This window comes from Colletes latitarsis, chromosome 4, assembly GCF_051014445.1.
Source record: "Colletes latitarsis isolate SP2378_abdomen chromosome 4, iyColLati1, whole genome shotgun sequence".
NCBI classification, from domain to species: Eukaryota; Metazoa; Arthropoda; class Insecta; order Hymenoptera; family Colletidae; genus Colletes; species Colletes latitarsis.
Window position 1 is genome coordinate 39,448,638 of NC_135137.1, and position 22,015 is coordinate 39,470,652.

Sequence of the window (22,015 nt, forward strand, 5' to 3'; positions counted from 1 at the left end):
AGGAACTCCAGAACGCAGCTGTTATGTAAAATTAATATTTACAACGTTCAATTGCGCGCGTTTTACGTTACAATTTCGACATCGATTCCCGGCTGGTTAATACAGAAAATGGATCCCAATCTTTCGTTGCTGTTACGTTGGAAACACCAGGAAGGTTTAAAGGAATGCATTGGTCGTTGCATTTTCTTAATATTTACTCTTATTTTGCGTATTTTAAATTACTGGTTCCAGCATGGTACTCGATGGCCACAGGCTGAAAGGCAGACTCATCCGGAGAAAGTGACCTATCCCTGTAACCAGTCCTACTCTTTGTCCTCTCGACAGTAATTTCCTGGCATTTCGATGATGTCGGAGTTTACATAAAAACGCGTGAAAGAGAAAAAGACGCGATCGATGCTCGAAAGAAAGTGATCGGAGTCGCGATTACGTGGACCAGTTAGAAAAGACACGTCCGCGAGGAGTTCTTGCGCATGAAATATACGATTCTTCCTGGTCAACGTTATTACCTCATCCGTTTTAGTAATGCATATACACGTACTCGCCATGGCAATTATTTCAACCTTCCAATACGCGCTGGAAGCGCAAGAAGAGTCGGGGAGACGTTGCAGAAATCGTGCTTGAGATATTTCTTTGTTCGCTCGTTCCTGTGGACGAGAATATTCCATTATTATACATAAAATCTACCAGTGTTACAAAACAACATTACAAGCTTGAACAATGACTGCAGTCCGGTAGTTGAAACTGTGCCAATGATTTTACTAGGAGATCCGAAGAAGCTATGAGTTAGAGGAAGTCCAGTTTCCTGTTGATGGGATCAGCACGTATGCTCGAAACCTTTTTCACTCGCAACAGTTATCGCACCATTTCATTTTGAAACCCTGAAATATCCTTCGTGTTATTTTATCTTAGATCTCCTATTTAGTACTAATTTGTATGCAAAGAATATTGGAAATTAGCTTGATCTTTGAGATACTTATTGCTACACGTTGTTCCTTTCACCAGATACGAATTAAATCGTTATATCTTTTTATAACATAGTATAAACGATACAATTTGATTGTTTCACTGATTTATATTTCACTAATAAGCAAACTTGGTGAAAGTATCCAATAACGATTATGATTATCCGAGACGTAAATACTGACACTTTCCACTATTCAATTATTCATTTCATTATTCAGTAATAAATCGAAGAGGTTCCCATCTTTTCCCTGACTCGTATAGGTGATCGGAAAACCGATTTGCAGTTTCCTTCCGCAAATTTGATTAATCGCGATGAGATTCGCGAGATAAGCTAGACGAAAGAAATCATGCACGACGAGCATTTGTATATCTCGTTTAAGACAGAGCATATTTCGCAGTTTTCTGGGGCACGTTTTGTCCGGCGCTAATGGCCCCCCGTTAATCGTCGGGCAATTATCGTTGCCAGGAATTTGGAAAAAAATAAGAACGTACAGGAGAAGGTATTTCTGTCAACCTTTTCGCGACGTGTAACCGTAATTATTACTTTCGCAACGCCGACTAGGTTCAACATTAAGAATCGTATGTGCATCGATATCCTGAAACTGAACCAGCCGGCACCGCGAGTGTTGCTAACCTTGTAGTCGCACGATTTGCATGTAATTAGACTGTTGAACTCGTACTACCGTGTTCGTGCCGTTTCGAGCATTCTCGATTGCGTCCAAAACGTTGACTAATTATGACCGAACGATGTTGCACGAGATATAAATAGGATTTGCAAAACGACTGATCTACGATATTAGCGTAGATGGTTTGCCCTATTTTCGAGATTATTATTTGCTCTGTTTTCAGGAAACAACCTACTGCAACTGCAACAGGTACTGCTTTTTCCTACTCAAACTGCTGGAAATACTAAAACTATTGAGATTATTGCAACTATTACTGTCATTATTAATATTCTTAAATAGTTTAAAATACCACACAGGTATCTACAAGCAGCAGATAACATTTAACACAAAGTAAAAGTAATAATTTATTATTCCAATTATATACACGCAAGTTTGTACTTAAGATAACACGTTACGATAAGAATAAAGTTATTGAAAACTGAATGCACTCTGTCTTGTTAATTTTCCTTACAGTTATCACTTCCTCTGATCTTTTTACAATGTTGCGAATTGTGACGTACTTTCCAGGGCTGTTATAAGAAAAACAACCAGCTGCGCGCGTTACGTCGAATAAAAAGAAACCGGCGATGCATTAAAATCGTATTGTAATTAAATTCAAGAGTCAATCAGAAGGTTGGAGGCCAACGATTTACAACGTAGTGCGTTCGATTGCAGTGGACAAGGCTGGATCAACGATCGATCGCGATTTTACCGACAACCGCGGAACCGGTCACCAGGGACCCGGATTATTGTTGCTTTCGTTCACGATCGCCAGGCGGAGGCACCTCCGGTCGTTTTCCTGCTGATAACGGATCTATAGGTTATTGATCTTTAATCGACCAGGTTGTCCAGTACCCTGGTTTCACGTCAATCCCGATCGCGAAGTGTCGATGAAACGAAGCGAACTTTAAAATTTCGCAAGCCGTTACAGAGTTACTTATGATAAGGTTTGTGCAACTATGACTTTACGCGTTCTTTTTTACGAATCCGCGAAATGTCGCCCGGTGTAAATGGCGCGCGCGGATCGATGACCCGTAAAACTGTCGCCCCGATTTTAATCCGATCGCGAATGAAAGGAAACCAGTTTTTATTCCTGTCCGCGTAGAACTGTCGTAGAATTTTCTCCAGACGCGTCCGAAAATACGTTCGTCGATGCCTCGCGTGCAATTACGGTGATTGCGCCACAGCCGCTGTGACGATCGTGTCGATCGCTACTTATATTATCTAATTGGATAAGCGTATCCGGTCCATAAGCGATTTAATTCTCTCTCGTGCTGTTCCGTTTCCCTTTCACATCGAGAATTAACCGCACGGAAGAACTGTTATTACGATCAAACGCCTCGATTTAGCGGGCTAATTAGGAGGCGGTATTTGCTACAGATATTTTAAATTTTCTGAGGAAGCCATGCGTTCGAGAGGGGCAAACAGATTCAACCACATTCATTTCTTTGGTTATTCCACGAGAAGAAATATTGTACAGCCACAATTCAGGTTATTGCAGTATACTGGCTCTCTTTGCCCGCGTAAAGTTTTGTTTAAAGAAAATGTTTTCCTCTTTCTGCGAGTTTGCGGTAAACGGCGACCATATTAATAACGTCGCGAAATGATGCTCAGAGGCAAACGTCCTGATAGCGGCCACCTATTCGAGCAATAGAAAGTCCGTTACTGTCGTGCGCTTCGGTCTTTTCTCTCTGGTCTGTGGTGTACTCGGTGAAGCGTCTCTAAGTTGCTAAAAAATCTATATTTAGCGGAGAGCAACGGGATGATTTTCTGATCGTGAAAGCCAGCTAATTGCCGTTGTCGTTACACATCGTTACGACGTCGTTTGCTAGCGTACAACGCGAAATAGGAAGGAAACGTTCGACTCGATCGAGAACACTAAAATTACGAGGCGAAGTTTCCAACTGCAGAAAACGAGTATCGATGTTCGGGACGCTTTAATTTACCAGACATTATTCTCGCCAAAAACGAGGCGCAATTAATCGTTTATTGTTGACAAATTTAACACGGTTTCGCAACGATACAGAAGGGGACGAAGTGAAAGGCCTTCTCTTGACTTTCTGCCCGAGCCACGCGAAATTCGAGATCGAAACCACGAAGCCCCAAACGATTTGGGGAGGAATGGATCCCAAGCTAAATTGCGACGTACAGCTTTCACGATATTTCATACAATTAATATTTAATTCATGAGGACGTATTTTCGGCAGAAGGCAAAAACAGAGTGGCGTTTAGAATTTCAACGAACTTGCATGGCCATAAATTGCGAATGAACGAAGATTCGCTTGGGCAACGGACCTTCCTAAAACACGTCGTCCTTCCGTACGGGTCGTCCTCATATTTCGCGTGATCGTTGGCAAAATTATGGCCTTGACGAAAGTCGAAAAGCTGCATCGCGAACTTTCCATTCGATGTTCGCTGTATTGGGTCATTCAGAAAGTTTCCGAGAGATCGGCGGCCGTTAAACTGCGCGCGAGCGATTGAAATTCTATCGGGTAACGCGACCTTGAAAGGATCTACGCCTTAAAAGGAGGCCGACCGGCATCTGGTGCGATCGTTATGGCACGATAGAGTCGCTTGAGGCTGGTCAGTAAACCGATCTAACGGTGTACGTTGTAAGGCAACTCGAGTCCACGATAGCTTGTGAAACCTGTTCGACCGAGGATGATCCACGAGATACCGTAATCGAACCTCGGACTCGTTTCCTCGCTGGTCATCCACTGATCCATCAGATATCTATCGATCGTTGCCCGTAGCTCGCGCAATTCCCTTCCTCTCCTTTGTTTCTTTTTCCATATTTTTATACATTTTATCGTGCTCTGATGAAGCAAAATTTACGATTAACCCGATGAAATAAAATCATGGAAACTCGATCAACAAGATTTCCACGCTAATGAATATGTAACGAGGCTTCAATTTTTTGTCATTAAAATTCCCTCATTTGAAAATCAGATCTACGATTTGTAATTAAATTATAAGACTCAGTATCAATTCTACTTTATTCTATGGGCATTTCTGTATTAAAAATATGGAAAATGTGGGTAGATTCTACAAATGTTCTGTCCCCTTTTCAGCTTGTGGGTCGGTTTTTCTAGGTCGGCTGACTCGAGATACTTCTACTTGGATATTTTATTCGAGAAACTTCGTCACGGATGAAGTTAACTTCGTTCGAGGTAAGTGGCATTAAATACGACCCAGAAGCGATATCTTCTAGATTCCAGCGAGATCTAGGCGAAGCGAACCTGCTGCAAGGCGGGTCCGACGTATTCTCGATTCAACACGAGCAAAACCGTTAATTTGCTTGGAGAACCATGCATGATTGACTTAATAAACACCAGCAAACCAGCGTGGTAACTTTCATCGGCGTGGGAGCGCCTTAAACTTGTCCTTGCTTTGTTCCTTACTGGAAACAGCCAACGATCGTAGCGAGAGATCGTTCACCGACCGCCGAGCTCATTGTTAACTGCCTGACATTTCAAGATCGCGATCACGGCTACGACCAACAAGGGATCGCCCTACTACCTCTATCGATCGTTCGTTTCTAGATCTCCGCGTCTCTCGATTCTTGCGTTCCCACTGTGCGCTTCGAGAGGCCAGAACACGATTTTTAAAAAATCCGGAAATGGATACTGCGATCTCTGATTGGTACAAAAGTTTTTCTCGGAAATCGAAGATCGATTCGTTCGCGTTAAGAGAAATTTAAGTATTGTTCCGCGACCATGAGACGTTGGCGAGATATCACTCGAGTGTAAACTGCATTTTTGCGATGCATCGTCGTGCTTCTTGACTCGCGGAACAGTACGATCGTAAAAAGACAGCGACATTGTTTCAGAACTTTCACGGTATTCGAAACGTGTTGCAAAATCTCTTTCCTTCGTTCGAACGAATAGTCATCGACTTATTACAAACGCTATAAAAAATTTGATAGCTAAATTATGCAATCTAGATTCAGGATCTGCATAAGAAAGTCCAGTCGTAGAGCAATCGATAGGATCATTAAGGATCTTAAATGAAAAACAGCAACTATCAACGTCTTCTGTATTTTAATGCGTATTATTAATGACTAATTTGCTTCTCGTAAACTGGCACAATATCTCATTTAACGTCTTAACCCCGCATTCTTTCGCGAGTAATTTAAATATTTTAACTCCAACGAATAATTATCATAGTCTCTTGCGATATAATCACGCTTTCGATACCAATTATGTTCGATTAATTATTTTGTAATTTAATCGTTAGTAATAACGTAAAATTTCGTATAAAGCCTGACTGTTACTACTCGGTGCTTCTCTTTCGAAACGAGTATTAGTGTTATTCTACAATTAGATTTAGTCTCAGCAAATGTAGTGTCTATCCGGATCGCATTTGCATGAATTTATCATTCGATGACGCCATCAATTTCTTATATAACCGCCTCGATTGCGCTATCAATATCTAAAATGTATGCAATTAGCTTAACTTTCCATCGATGGTTCTCTACGCAATTTAAAATTCTTATTGGGAAGAAGAAATTGGCACACCGTGGATGGTCGAATATTACCAACTATTTACTGATTAAACAACTGTAATGCAAACGTAAACTCTCATCCAAGTTAAATTAATTAACACTCGTACGCGATACTGGTGGCAAGATGTTTCATCATATCAGAATTCGATGAACCCTTTTCCTTCAATTCCAAAGGACTTCTGAACGCCTTTTCAAGGCAAGTAGCCCACAGTACGCAGTTCCAACATGGCATCCAGTTATTTTACGTAACTTGCATCGACACAATGTGTTTAAAGAAGCTCAAAACGTTCGTACAACGTAACGTATACTCGCATTCCATCTGAAATCGCGGTCTAATGGAAGGACTTTGTGGAAATCGTCGATTTTCGCCTAGCTGGTGCACCCGGAGAGGTTAATCGCGAAAGTCGATTAGTAAATCGGCGTATTGCGTGGCCGATACCGAGTGTCCTGGGCCGTTTCCACACGTTCGCCAAGATTAGGCGGTTCTGCGATCGTTGCGAAAGGCTGTCGTCGGGTGCACGAACCCCAAGGCGGACCTCCTACGAGTAATTGCACCCTCGACGGCCAGCGGCGAGCGCAACGACGGAAGTGAACGCACTTGCAGCGGCGCGTTGCACTGTCATTAGGAATGCCAATATCCCGATCGAGGTGGACGATGCACGGAAAAAGTGCACGCTTCCACGATCAGGAAGGAAAGGGACGATCGATGGCACGTCCACTATAAAACAATCGCTTTTCCACGGATCCTTTCAGTTTCTACCGTCGCGTTTCACGATCGATTTTCCATTTTATTATTTTCCCAGTCTACAAGTTCCGTTCCCGTCGCGAACAATGGGGAACACGCGGCCGGTTCCGGAAACGCAGTGATCGAGGCGCTCGGCGCGCCCGTTGTGCGGAAATGAATTCGTCGAACGAATTCGCGACGATCGAAAGCGACCGCCTGTACTTTAGTCGCTGTTAAAGACATCGATATTTGTTCGGGACGAAAAAGGAAACCGTTCAGAATGTTGTTTTTACTGTCGAGAGGGTCGCCGAGGTCGTTTCCGGTCCTTGCGCTCCTGGCCACCAATCTGGTGATCTCGATGCCTGCACCTCCTACGAAACGATCGCCGGGGGACGCCTCTGGCGACGGGAAAAACGGGTTCTCCAACGCCCCGAAGGTTCTGGAGATCCAGCTGCCATTGAAGATCGCGACCAAGGACGATCTGGTGGCCTGGGCGAAGTACGTGATGGGGCTGATGGCGTCCAAGATAAACATCACGTTGGCCGCGGTGAAGGAGACGCCAAAGGCTTCCGAGAATATCAGAAATCCCAGCAACGTTAAGCAGTCGCGCAACAATTCGGGATTCAGGGTCGCTGAGAACGCCAAGCAATCCGGGAACACGCGAGTCTACGCCACTGCGATGAACATGGGGAACTCCAGGTACGCGGAGAACGTTAGAAATTACGGGGACCCGAGAAACTTCGAACGTAACATGAACCTCGGGACCGTCAGGCCCGCGGAAAATGGCCGCCAACCCGACAACGCCAGGATTCCTTCTAGACTGACGAATTTCTCTACGCCTAAGGAGAAGCCGATCGCCGTTTCGAATTTGCCCAACACGGCGAACATCGGACTGGGAAATCGTCAGCCTTTCTCGACCTTCGCGGCCCTCGGGGTCGCGGACACCACGATTCACAGCCCACTAGCAATAACCGCGAACATTAATGTTCCGAGGCCCAGGATCAAGGAGCAGGACTTTAAGGAAGCCTTCCAGGCAGCGAACTCCTTGAAAGTGGGAGGCGCGGAACACCTGTTCGTCCCTTCGTTCCCTGATTTCGGGCCTGTCTTGGACATAAAGGGCAACGACATCTTCAAGAACTTCAACACGGTCTCCCCACCCCCGCGGACGTACCTTCCTGTGACCACCATCGACAGCATCAAGTTCCCCAACGATCCGTTCGTCACGAGGTACTTCTTCGACGGTGTCGAGAGGAACATCTCCAACAATATCGGCCTTCAGCCCTCGGACATCATGTTCACCACTCTGAGACCATTGATCTTCAACGAGGAGATCCCGCTGCCGGTGAAGAGCGTGGATCTGACCACCCAGAAGAACGTTTCGAACCCGTTGAAGCCGCTCTTCAGGCTCCCCTTCGAGGCGGTGATCACAATCACGCGAGAGGATACCAGCGAACCGACCACCCTGAAGACGGACAAGGACAAATACTACGCGGTGCCCACCAGGAATCCTCCCGATCAGTTCCCGCCTTATTTCGACACGAATTACACGATCACGAACGAGTCGGGACAGATCAACGTGGTGTTCGATGATGGAAGTCAGGTGACGGAATCGTTGAACAGGAACGAGAAGAAGAAGCAAGAGAAGAAGAAGAAGGAGAGCTCGAACAAGCAACCGCAGAAGACCGAGAAGACTCCAAAACGACCGTCGACGATCAGCAGGCTCATCAAGGCTTTTCTGACGCTCAGGAAGAACGATACCTTGCCCGTGGACCTGACACCGCCCCCGCTCCAGCCTCAGAAGCTCACCACTCAGAAGTTCACCACCCCTCAAAGGACGCAGACTTACCCCGAACGGCCGGTAAGTTCGCTCGTTAGTCCGGTCGAATTAGAAACGCCCAAATCTGGGGAGAGCTGGGTGGTACAGGGTAAAAATTGTAATGGGAGATTTTAGAGGCCAAAATAAGACGAAAATCAAGAATATCAATTTCTTCCCTATTTTGGCCTCTAGAATCTCCCATTACAATTTTTCCCAGGGATGGCCGAACACCCTGTATAACTTTTAGACGAGTTTCATTAGCGTTACGAGCGTTAATTATTTAATTTTGCTTTCGAAATGTCCGGGGTTCGCGAAGAAAGTGCTAATTTCGCAAACTTTCGATACGTACGGTCGGTCGTATTTTCGAGAACCTTAAAATTTGAATACCTTTCCCGTGAAAAGGCTAATTCTACTGGACTGTGCAGCGAGTAAAAGTAGTCTGGGTGTGATCAGACACGGACAACCGCAAATTGCGACGATTAAAGCGGAGAAAGGAACGCGCGTGTCAAAGTAGTCCGTGTAGAGAGAAGCACGAACAGAACGAGAACTGTCATTTAAGCTAATTAGGGCGGTGAAAGGAGTGCCGTGAACAAATGCGATTAAAAGAAATTAACGGCTAAGAAGCTAGCCGTACGCGATGCGCGGCCGAACACCGCGGATATCGACGCCATTTTTACGGCTGGATATTTCGTGCGCTCGTGTTTAATAAAATTGAAAGTGCCTCTTGCGTGTATAGGATTCGCAAAATCGAAGTGCAGAGACCGGAAGAAGGATCGATCGACCTCAAACTCGAGAAAGTGAATTATTTTGTGGCGGCAAGGTTCGCAGTGACGTTCTGCAACCCGAAAAATATATCGTCGCGAATTTTTCTGTTCGCTCGATCGAATCTGCACGCCCCTCGAGGGATCGGTGACTTCGTTTCCGTTGGTCAGCGAACCGTGCGTGGAATCGCGCGAAACGTACGGTCGATGGAAACTTATTGAAGTCGATTGTGTTCTTTTCAGTCCTCTTCGCGACATGGAAATCGTAATCGGACGATTCTGGCGCAACGGCTCGAGGTACGTTTGCTTTCGACCATACTTCCACTAACGATAATCCCTTACGCGATTTCTTTATTCGGGGAAATTCGAATTTATAGGACGACGACGACGACGACGACAGCGGCAGCGAGAAGACCAGCGACGAAGACGGTGGCGACGGTGATGGGAATGGCGGCGACGACGATGACGACAATGACGGGGACAAAGAAGACAGCTCCGACGAGAGCGGCAGTTCGGAGTCCGAGTCCTCGGAAGAGGAGGAGGAACCGGGTGGTTCCGTTCAAGCCGTGATCTCTTTGCTTCAACTCGCCGCTCCGATCTTGGACGATCTCAGCGACGTAAGATCGTTGATCGCGCGATCGTAGCTCTAATACTCGAACATTATAAACGTTTAACGTTTTTCCTTCAGCCCGAATCCGACGCCGATATTCGCGACGTGCTCCAGGCTGGTCTTCCGCTTCTGGAAGAGCTGTCGGAGGTAAAACTTGAAATCCCCGAAAGCAACGAACCAACGTCGAGGTGAAACGTTCGTATTTTTAGGGAGACGGAGAGAATCCTGGCGTCGATATCCCTGGACTGTTGGTGCCCATCTTGTTGCAGCTCAGCGCAGTGAGTTGCCAGGCGATTTCCAGCGCGGGAGGACAAGGTAAAGATCGAAACAAAGACAGTAAGGAGATCTGTTTCAGGGCCCGGAAGGACGCAGGGACTCTGCAGCGATTCTGACACCGCTCCTCCAATTGAGCGCGCCGTTGATCGGGCCCCTCTCAGGCCCCCTGATCGTGCCGCTGAGTCACCAGAGCAGCAACGTAAATATAACTCTTTTCAGAATCGAGTATTACTGTCACGCTCGTTAATGCCGGAGGCTAACGCGTGAATTTCAGCCCCCGGGAAAAGGTGGATCGTCCATCGGTGCCCTGGTAAAAACTTCCCTCGGTCCCCTGCTCGAGGTAATAATTACAATTAACGTAATCCCTTTAAAAGTGACTCTCGAGCACGTAATCGTCATCGTCGTTTTTATTTCCAGCCGCCTGCGCCTGGGAAGATGCCGCCGCTGACTAACCTGGTCGCCGGAATCGTCTCTAGTCTTAGCAAAGTACGCATTGACCTTTCTGTTAACCAATCGTTGTCTTTCACCAATAAATTGATCGTTTCATCAATAAACCAGTCTCGTATATACCACCGTGAACCAACGTCTCGACTGAAAGTCTCTTCTTCGCATAGGAAACTAATTAATCCTCGTGCTGAGTTTCGTTAATTCCTATACAAGGTCTCTAATCGAGTTTCTATGGGTCAAAATGAACCCTGAGCTCTTTGTACCAGGGTTAACCATCAACTGGTGACGTCAATTTGATGTATTTTAAAGTACTATGTTATCTTCTTCACAATTGGCTCGGACACATCACTTTGAAGTCGCCAAATGAAGGTTAACGACACCAAAACGCAAAGTGGCTGCAATTTAATATCGAACATCAAACGTTCTGATTACCCAAGAACCCTCGTTAATGCTTCTCTTATTATTGGACGTATTTCAGAACGGCAAAGGCAAATCGGACATAACGAGCCTCGTGAAAGCGGTGATCGCAGGATCGGTCGCCGGGTCCAGCGCAGGATCCAGCGGCGGCCATAGGGACACTTATGCAGCCCCCACGAACTATGGTGGAGACTCTTATCATCCTGTGAGTATGGTTCTTTCGACGATCTAGTCTCCTTCGAAGCGCACATGTTTCTCTTCCTATTTTTCTTTTGCACTTGCACGACTCAGAACAAATCGAAGACCCCTCTCTTATAACAATGTACTTGTCAACTTTCCAGCAAGGTGGGGCGCCGGAAAACCCACTCGCCACGGTCGGTTCCTCGATCAAAGCTATCTTTAACGCAATATTAAAGTTGGTTGCCTCTTTAATAACCTCCTTTTCGGGTCTCCTGGCTGCTTCCTCGAACAGTTCACAGGAACCGGAAAAACCCGTGTACGGTCCACCGCGCCCCTCTTATGGCACGCCTGCCTCTTACGAGACCCCTCCGCGTCTGACCCAAACCGGAAGCACTGGTACGCCGCAACGACGATCCAGGCAAAGAGTGACAACCTTTTAGATTCGGCTGTCATTACTGAAAGCTAATTGAAAAATCGGTACGCTTGTATACAGTTTGTGTAAAAGACGATTGTGGATCCATTGAACGTTTCAAGGGGGTAGTTTAGACGAGTTTTGGCGTCTAAAAACACCATAGATCATTTCCCTCTGTACAAACGTCGCTTGTGAATAATAAAGACGAGTGCTTCCCTGCGAGTGTTTTGATTGTTAAATTGGAAAAAATGTTTAGAACGGTTTAGCGAAGTGAAACGAAATTACGATTAGGTGTTATCGTGCAACGACTGAGGTTACGTGGCTACACAGGTAATTATTCACTACGAATATAATCCAAGGATGCAGGACACGTCATCGAGTAGAGTTACTTTTAATTCGACCTGATTCGACTTCGATTCGTTCCGATCGACCAAACGCGACTCGACTTTTGTGCTTCGTGGTCACCGTAATCCGGAATTGAAGATTAGTTGCACAAGTGATTTTTATAAAATACAAAAATTATTACTTAACACCCTTTCCCTCGCTCCATGTGAACTGTAAGCACTCGAGATAAACTTTAAAAGCGATCATTAAGCATCTATAATGATTTGCTATCGAAAACTTCTACAATTGGGCATGTGACCCTTAGCTAACGATCTGATCTCGACGATCGTTTCCGTGACACGCGGCCTCTGACATACGTGGCAAAGAAACATACTCGTTTAGGGCGTAATCGATTCTTTCAAGGAGTTCCGTAATTCTTGCGATGAATTGGATCGCTGGGAAAAAGGCGTTATTCGGTAACCGATGAAACGAACAACGTGCACGCTTGTCGATTGCGTCAACGTTACGTTATACTTTCATAATTAAGGCGCGACAAATGTGGAGGCGCCCTGATGTTGCGTAACGAGAACGTAAAGGGAGCGAAAATCTGGACCGGTCCAGTCTACGAAAGTATCTTGAATATTCTGATAAAATCTAGCTGACAAAAAGAGATAAGCGTTAAAATCGTAGGCGTCTCGAGACGAATCCTGATTACCTTTGTTGTTCGAAAGACTTTAATTTGGCGTAAGGTTGTTTACCAGCCCGGAGAACGGACTTTCCAAAATCACCTACTTCCAGGCCCCAGAAATGATCGATCCCACACTTTCTACCGAGAAAGAGATCGAGAATCCTTCGTAGACGTGCGTTCGCGAAATATTCCACCAGAAATCGGCCATAAGTAGCGGGCGTGTGCGTCACGTTACGAGATGGCGAATTACGTGGCCCGAGAAAGGGAGAATAAAACAAAACCGGACGTTCCGTTCACGATCGGAGCAGATGCAATTTCTCACGTGACGCAACGATTGTTGTTTGCCCCAAAAAGGAGAGGATCGGTTCGTTGATCGACTCTCACCGCCTACGGAACTTGATAAATTGCATTTAATCGCTTCATCGATTAATAGAAGGCGAAAACTTTGAAATGTAAATACAATCGGGTCTTGAAACTGGCGAACGACGTCGATCAATCGTCATGCACTAATTATTTTAATTAATATCTCATCAAAGGAAACAGTAGTTTCAGTATTAATTCTGACCCCTTCAGACTCTCTGTCGTTAGAATAATTAGCTCTATCTAGTGTTATCTATTACTGTACATCTTTATCTTCGCTTGGCTTTTATCCTACTTTATTTTATCGTATGTATCACTATATTTTGTTTATGTATTATATCTTTACTTTCTGTACACACTTTTCTATTGTTTGTATCACCTGTATCAAAGGGCTACAGTTCACCTAACAAATAAATAAAAATATAAATAGGGTAGCCCTTGTGTCACGACATAGATTAATTTTCTCAAGTTCCGAGGACTTTTTTCTAATCATACCTACACCTTTAAAAATCCCCTGCACGCGCACATAAATTATTTTCTGGACCTTACAGACCAAGAAAGAGCTATAATTTAAAAGTTTTCGTGGGTGGTTACTTAATTTCGGGTGGACAAACACGGTTCGACGCGTATTTCGTAACCGTTGCACGGCCATCGGGTTGCGTCACGACGTAGAATCGATTAATCGATGCACCCCGTCGATTTCACCACGATTACGTCTAATCTACGAGACGTGGTGAATGAAAAGCTTGGTCGATGAATCGTGAACATTCTCACGACGGTTTCGGTTTAGTTTTACTATCGCCGGGCACGCATAATCGACGCAGATGCCATAAGTTGTCGCGAATTGTTACGAATCGACAGAATGAAAGCTGCTTAAGGGAATTCCCTGTCGTCGAACATAAGGCGCGTTAACTTTTTTCTATCGATGGAAACGATACACGTTACGATTGCATCGCGTTGTTACCAGTTATCTCAGAAATCCTATTAATGTTACACGCGGAAGACTATGGTCGTAATTGAAAAATTTAATTCTGAATTTTTCCAGACAAGCCCTAGGCTATTTTCGTTTTATCCACCCTTTTACGAGTTTCTCGTTCAAAACTAAATTCCACAAATTCTAAATAAAATGTTGCAGTAGTAAATTTAATCTGTCGAAGTTGGATAATGTCTCATAAACGAAACAAGCATTTTATTAGACGAAGATAACGCGTTCTATGGACAAAATAGAAATCGATTACGAGGCACATATTTATTTCTTTACTCTTAAATACCGTGTATGGAATTTGTACATTAAATTATGTCACGATCCGCTTCGTTAAGTCGGAATTTTAGCTGGTTCATTAATAACAAATTTCACTGATCGACGCGACGTCTTTCACCGGCTTCAGGGAAGTAAACTCGCCTTGTATCCGAATCCTTATCGATCACTGGAATCGTTTCTAGCGCCCGGAAGGTGAAAGTACATTTCACCGTTTGACCTATGAATAATCACGGAAGATATACTTCCGTTCATTCGCGACACCGCCCACGCACAACGTTCACCCGGTCTGCGTGTTATCTGCTCGTACACTTGGCAATGTCGTTATCGGACCGTGAAAGTCACGGTGCTACCCAATTCCCGGTTGCACTGATAACACGCGATTCGCACGATCGAGAAAATTTAGTTTCCGTTGCAACATTTTCCGGATTTCACTTCCGAGTGCTCGAATATTTAAGTACATGAAACATGCATAAATCCACGAAAAAAATAATATACAAAGTTAGTTCCAGTTACTAGAATCGCTGCATTGTTTTATCGATAGAAAGTTTCAACCGGAGTTTGCAGTCGAGTACTTCTGAATCCCTTAAAAAACAACCTGTTGACGTAAATCTATTAACTAACGAAGAAAATAGAATTATAATGAATATTGCAAGAAAATATCACAAAATAACAACGCGTAAGGCAACAAGTAGATAGTTATATAATGATGTAGTGAACGTAATATAAGTGGGGAACACAAGTCCGGTGATTTCAATGCACGGCAAGAACGTTATCGCCGAGTTCAAAGAATTAAACCTACGACGATCTCGCTAATTCCCTCGACTAAACCTGTCCCTGGATCGTCGTCATAATTTTACGACTTCGGTTCGCGACATTTATCATTTTTTATCTCGGGGGGATCTCGCAGAATTGTTGGCGAAATTAAACGAACTGCAATCGAGGCGACGAACAGCGATAAAACATTCTAAATTGAACTAGATAACTGGTCGGACGTTTTCCTTGTTTTTTATCTTCATTTTTTGTGTATAATAATACGGCTCGGAGATTGGCTGGGCCCCGAAGGCCATTCACTTTCTATTCTGAAAAGAAAGCCGTTTTTGCCGCTCTTAGGACCTCGTTTGACCCTTGGACCGTATTTGCGAAACTTCTACGCTCTGGCTCTCGCCTTTATCGTTTCGACTGTGCAACATGTTCGTCCTGATTCGTACGAGAAGAATACGATGTAAATTTCTATGATGAAACAAAGAAAGCCACGAGGAGCAAATTGTTGCAAAAGGTGCAGTCAATTTCTCACCCGTCAATCGTTTTAGATTTCGCGTCAACTTCGTCACCGCGATGAATATTTATAATCGAGATCTTTCTGTGCTTCGACAAGAATCGTTTTGCAACGGCTAGAAAGTGGTCATTATTGTTTTTATAAAGAATAACTTCTGTCACGGTGAGGCGTGAAGCTTAAAGTTATAATCTAAACACGGAGACTTAAAAATAAGGCAAACTGGACTTTTCAAACGGGGGAGATACGCGATCAGATTTACGACGATTGTACGCGAACCGGAAACAAGAGCTTCGTACACGTTTCACGCAAGAGACTGAACAAAAGGAAAGACAAGGATCATATACAATGTCGCAATAATCATAGGAAAGATTATGGAGAGAGCAGACGAGAATAAACAACGCGACACAGATTCGCTAGCTGATTCTAGACGAGGATCAAGGATTTTTAGGATTCCAGTGGAAGCAATGACGATGGAAAGAGGCGTGTTTCTTTGCGTTTACGCTAAAACCAGCAGACACGAACTCTGGTGCACATAGTTATACGTTGAACTAGATATTAAACAATAAAAGCCTAAGAATAGAGCTCTAAAGAACATCTGTGGACCGCGAACATCGGCCAAGACCCGTTAGGCGTGTTATGTAAGAAACACATGAGCGTAAGTCGCTGTAAAATTGCAAAAAAATGTCGTTTGCGAATTAAATAGTGTTTATCGTGTTCACAAATTAATAATTTAACAACGAAAATAGATGACTACATTCCTTTTTTTCTAAAGAACGAACGACGATCGGAAAAATGCGATCAAATGAAAATGATCCTTCAATTTCTTCTCTCTGCAATAATGTGTTAGTAGATCATCGGATAATTCTACATAATTGGATCAGCAACTTCGTGGCCATGAGTAAAGTCGAACGTTGATCGTGTAAACGATACTCGCGTTTGACCCTTTTGTCGAGGCAATCCAGCAACGTGCGCGATACTAATATTTATTAATATCTTAAGTAAGATTCATAATAATTTTAGTAGTAAAAGAATTAAATAGATACGATGAAATATGCATGATACTCACTCTACTCTCCTGCTTATATTTAGCATGCAATTGTGACAAAGAAGGTATCGATGTAATGAAAGGAATTGTTATAGAAAACTGATTCACGAGATCATTAGTTAAATGACTTTTTAACAATTGATAATAAATCACGCGGATGCTGTATCACATTGCCTATTTATGAGACAATGATCCCTCGCTGTTATTCACGATTAGTAATTGATATGTGCCGTTTCCATCACTATTATGCATGCAATCAACTACAAACGTCTCGCCTGTCACACCTCTGGCCTCTCTAGTCTCTGTCTCGCTTTATGAATAGTCACGATTATTCGTCCTTCGTTCTTATTTGATCAATTTCTTTTCCAGCCTAATTACCAGCGACGAGGACCCTGAGGAACACGAGTATCGCAGCCGTACAAAGACTCGTGGCCTCGGTCGGGGTGGCTAAGAATCATCTATGAACCAACTTCAGCAGATCGATCGGTTGTACTTCGATTGACCGATAAACCAAGATCCATGCCAATCCGATACCATGACCAAGTAGCTTTTTGTCGCTGTTGACACCTCCCAGCAACTATTAATTACTTAAGTGGGATAACGGCACGTTGCATTTACCGCACGAATGCATAATTTACAAACGATTACGAGACGTACTACGTGGATTCTCATTGTGATTGGTTCCTACGACGCTGTCCATTTGTTTTCATTTTTACTTTAGATTGATTTACGGACAGCATCCAAGAGAAAATACGAAAGACCATTGTATCGCAAATTATTATCCACGATTGCAATAAAAACGTCTTTAACATTTCCAAAACGATAGATCACTTTTTTACGTTTTATTCGATTACGTTCTCGGTTTTTCCACGTTCCCATTTATTATCGACTCTCTATAGAATTTTTTTTCCCAAGAAGCTGAAACGCGAACCGCGTCTGGAAAGTTTAAGGTCTTGGGCCGTGTACCCTTTCATCCGGAAATCTCACACGTCCGCGTTACACGAGTTACGTAATCGAATAATGCGAAGGACTTTTACTCCACGCCACCTACAGGACCGCTTTCCATCTTTTCTTCGTTACGTGTCGCGCCAATGATCGTTTCGGGACCGATAAGAAGCATTGGCAACCGATAATCGAACCGTGACAAAATTTTTCCCGTGAAATTAATTAACGCGCGATACAAGAAACGCGAACAGATACGTCCCGAACTTTTACTTCCTTGGCGTTGACACAGTTCGTTTTCGCGAAAGAAGCTGAGGCGATTCGCTTCTATAGATCGACCGTATAACAATTACATAAATAGATCGAGCGACTATTCGCATAACCAGTTGATAAAGTCGTCGCGAGGACGTACACGGACGCTGCTCGTCGCGAGTATCGGCTGCCATTTTTAGGTCAAGGAATTTTTATACGATAGAATTCATAATATGGAATGTCATTCGTAGATTTTTAGTACTTGAAAATGCGTGCAACGGAGACCTCGCCGGAAAAGGAATTTTTTCTAAAACTGCAATAAGTGTCGCATTCCGTACATAGCAGGTGCCCTAATATTTATGGCTAGTCGTGTACATTTATTATTTTAACCTTTCGTCGCGTATTAAGCTAACGTACCTGTACTAATTAGAAGTTCAATGAAGTATTACTGCTCGGTGATTTTAATTAACGTATCCCTATTCTACGCAATTTGATCCTTGTTGAAAACGTGGATTAAAGACCTAATGGATATTTCACACGGTTCGCGAACAATTACCCGAGCAATTAATATCCAAGTTCCAGTGGAATGGCTTCGAGAGTGGAGGAAAATCGACTGAGTCTAATGTCTGGCTTACGAAACGCGAAATGGTGCATTTTGTTGCACCGTATGCACCGTTCGAGCGCAAGGAAACGTGCGGAGCGCAATTACACGCAATCTCGGTGAGCAAAATTGACTCATCCTCGCGGATAGAGGCGATCCTCTTCGGCAATCGCGAGAAACATTCTTGCACAACGCCTTCCCGGAACGAAACGCCAAGTGTTTGATAGTTATTAATGTCTACTGGTTTACACACTTTGTACACGTCCTGAAACAAACAAACTACACCTGTTGTTAGAATAAATTGCATCTCACTTGTAACGCTACAGAATATTAACATTTATTTGATGATTCGGCATATTCAAACAAGGTGTAAAATGTGCGATAAACCCAGAGAAGAATCGAACATTATTGTAGGAAATAAATTATAAGAAATAGGTATTAATAAAATTATACAATTGTCCAGAAGTATTACATCATCCTCTACAATCTCCAAAAAGATTATTGAGAAAACTTGCAGTCTTTGGAACTGAGTATGAAAAACGACAGTGGACGCGAGGGGGTTAATCGTGCTAATTAGTGCTGCCTATTTTGTTCTTCAACGAGTCTTAGGATTCCGGTCAGTGCACTTTCTTTGCAGATTTCTTGCCAGCATTCCGTTGCCATTATCTTGTGACATAATATGAAAAGCTCCGACACTTTTGTTCTTATTTCTCGTTTCGTCGAACCGAAAATTAGCTCAAGCGTTTATTCCTGGATCGGATCTTTTCTCGAGGTGATCCCTAAAAATCGTCCGCTTTCTCCGGCAGGGGGAAAAAGCTCCGTCGTCGTAACCGTCGTCGGTATGTGAAAATAAAGCACCACGGTGACGTAATTCGCGTGGCGAGACGACTGTTTGTGTACACGTGGTCGTCGCGAACCGTAAAAATAAGGAGAGTGTCGGAAGTTCCGTGGCCGAGCTAACCCGGAGAAAGTAAAGACGATTTATTCGGTGTGTGAGGCCGATATACATACACCCAGCAATGGGAACGAATCGATTTCGAGTTGCAATTACCGCTTTTAGAATTGTAAACTAGCTAGATTGCAATTAGAAGACAGACTGTGTAAAGCAATTTTCTCTTACGAAAGTTGTCGATAACCAATCTCGCTGCAAAGGTCTTTTATTTCTATACTGGATATAATCCAGTTTTACCACGGTAAACTCATTTTCGCCCGAGGGGATGTTATGCTATCGTGTCGCAAGTTCCGGATGTGGGGCTATTTTATGACAATAAATTATAGTTTTTTAAAAGTTCAGCACTTTCGACATCAGTAAGTAGTATACTTACTTATCGAAAGGCATGAGTATATTAAACAAAATTACTACGCGTTACTCGTGATCGACGTTCGAAGCTTTAAGAACTCTGAAACATTTGCGCCATCGAATGCTTGTTCTGCGGAGGTTTCCAGGATGACCGATCGTACCCATCGCTATTCGTGCAACTGTTACACACGAACACAGGTAGAAATGGATACGCGTAACATGTAGAGGCGAGCAGTAGTTACGTAAAGGCATTCGACCTAATCGCCGAGGAAGCTCGCTTTTCTAGGATAGAGCACATCCCGGTGACCGTACGAACTCGTAAAAGCGAAAGTGACTCTTTGAACCCGGCCGACGACGCGATCGATTCGATCGATCCCCAGGCAAGGGCGCAGGAAACGCCCACGAATCACCAAAGTCAAGATCTATTCAAAGCAGCCGAGAAAGTGGACGTCGAAACTGGAACGATGAATCGAGAACTCGTTTCGTCCAAATCGCGTGAAAGCGAGAGCATCGACATGCAATTAACGGGGAACTCCGAGTGCTATCCCGTACGTTTAATTGTTAGAAAAATTAAACATAATTACCTGTAAATTATTTTAGGTACGCGGCGTTGAGGATAGTAAGAGCGAATTTAAATAGCTAACAAATAATATTCGCGCGTCCTTTACGCAACTCTCTGCCTCCATGGTTGCGATATTTTATTATTATTATATTATATGTATATTACGTTTCCCTCGATCTTACGTGATTCTTCCTGACACGCGTCACCGTGTCCCCGTTGGTGTGTTCCTGATTACAAGCCACGTCAATCGTCGTGTCCCGGGAAACGGTGTCGAAAAAAAGGTTAGGGCCTCACGAGTCACGCGGCGTTGGAATTACGCCATAAATTTCGCCCACCTTCGACGCCACCGATGGAGTAGCGTGCGTTTCGTTCGACCAATTTCCCCGTGACGACTTTCCTTCGCGTTCGGTGGAGGCGGTCTCTGCGCCTCTATTCCGGCATCGAGGCGACGCGTATTGAGTTTCGAGGTATCGGTCGTGGCTGGAACCGGGACGCTCTTTTGCATGGCGATCGAGGACTCGGTAACGGGCGAATTTTACGTCGATGATCTTGGAACCGACGTGTCGAAATACGTAATAAATCCCGCGGCGCTCGATAGAGAGAGTTGAGAGCCCCTGTTATCGTTATAAGAAGAAGCGCGTCCACGGAAGACGGTTCCTTCGGCGACAAAAGTGGCAGCTGTGGATCGTTCGATCGTTCGTTCAGTGCGTCTCGATCGTCCTCTTTTTAAAAATCGACTTTGCTCGGTCTCGTCCTTCCAGCCTCTGGAGTTTTGCAACAGCCGGTGATCTCGCGCGTGATAATCGTGATCCTCGTCGCTCATCGCGGGACCTGTTAACCTGGATCATGGTGCGTCGATCGTGAAAGATCAGTGCGCGAAACCACGTGCACGACGCGTCGCGACACCGCGTCTGTGAACCCAGCGATCTACCCGAAGAATCTACGAAAAGTAAGTGAACGCCGTACCATTTAAGATCGTTCGATATAAAATATTCACTATTTGTACTGTTGCGCTTCTTCGTTGCTAGAAAGTTGTTTGCGACTTTCTCGTTGCAAAAGTCACGAAGGCCGTCTGCGGTTTTTCCTCGTCGAACGCGAAAAAGTCCAAAGGAATCCGCAGATGGCAATTTTTATTTTTCGTCCCCAAATCGTCCCACGTAATATATTACGCGTCGATCGAAATCGTTGGACGGAATATATTATCGATGCCGCTCCGACCAGTTACGAATTAATCGTGCTCGACTGGTTCGAGTGAAATGAGAGGATTCACTTTCTTTTCGAACCCGTGCGTTGCGTAACATTCTTACCGTCGTGGTTCGGGTACGCATTTCGTTTTGCTCGGTACTCTACTTTTGTTCGAGGGCCCGCAAAAACGGCCGTTTTATTCACGAAAAGAAGGGGGCATCCTGTTTCTTTCAGGAAGGCTATCGACTTTCGCGCTGGCCAAACGATACCCTCCAGCCTTTTACATAAGTGCATGTCTTCCGGTTTCTCCGATGAACTCGCATCTTTTTATTTTCCATCGAACGAATTACCAGAAATATCTCTCTCTCTCTCCGTCTCCCATTTGCTCCTTAGCTTGTCTCACTCTGAGGTTGGAAAGTTAACGACGGCTACATATTGGCGGTT

The 22,015-nt window shown here is 44.3% G+C and overlaps 1 protein-coding gene across 1 annotated transcript; it reads left to right on the forward strand.

The window, feature by feature from the left end:
• Positions 1-7,136: 7,136 nt before the first annotated feature.
• Positions 7,137-11,415, forward strand: LOC143341370 (uncharacterized). Its single transcript, XM_076764256.1, has 9 exons — positions 7,137-8,714; positions 9,677-9,730; positions 9,811-10,050; positions 10,122-10,190; positions 10,253-10,321; positions 10,399-10,518; positions 10,594-10,659; positions 10,737-10,805; positions 11,245-11,415. Exons 1-9 carry the CDS (start codon positions 7,137-7,139, stop codon positions 11,413-11,415), a joined length of 2,436 nt encoding a protein of 811 aa, XP_076620371.1.
• The last annotated feature ends 10,600 nt before the right edge of the window (positions 11,416-22,015 follow it).

What these genes read in the sequence shown, in the direction of transcription:
- LOC143341370 (XM_076764256.1), top strand. Translation starts at nt 7,137, where the DNA reads ATGTTGTTTTTACTGTCGAGAGGGTCGCCGAGGTCGTTTCCGGTCCTT. An exon ending in TTCTGGAAGAGCTGTCGGAG is followed by an intron (nt 10,191 to 10,252) that starts GTAAAACTTGAA and finishes TCGTATTTTTAG; the next exon opens with GGAGACGGAGAGAATCCTGG. An exon ending in TGAGTCACCAGAGCAGCAAC is followed by an intron (nt 10,519 to 10,593) that starts GTAAATATAACT and finishes CGTGAATTTCAG; the next exon opens with CCCCCGGGAAAAGGTGGATC.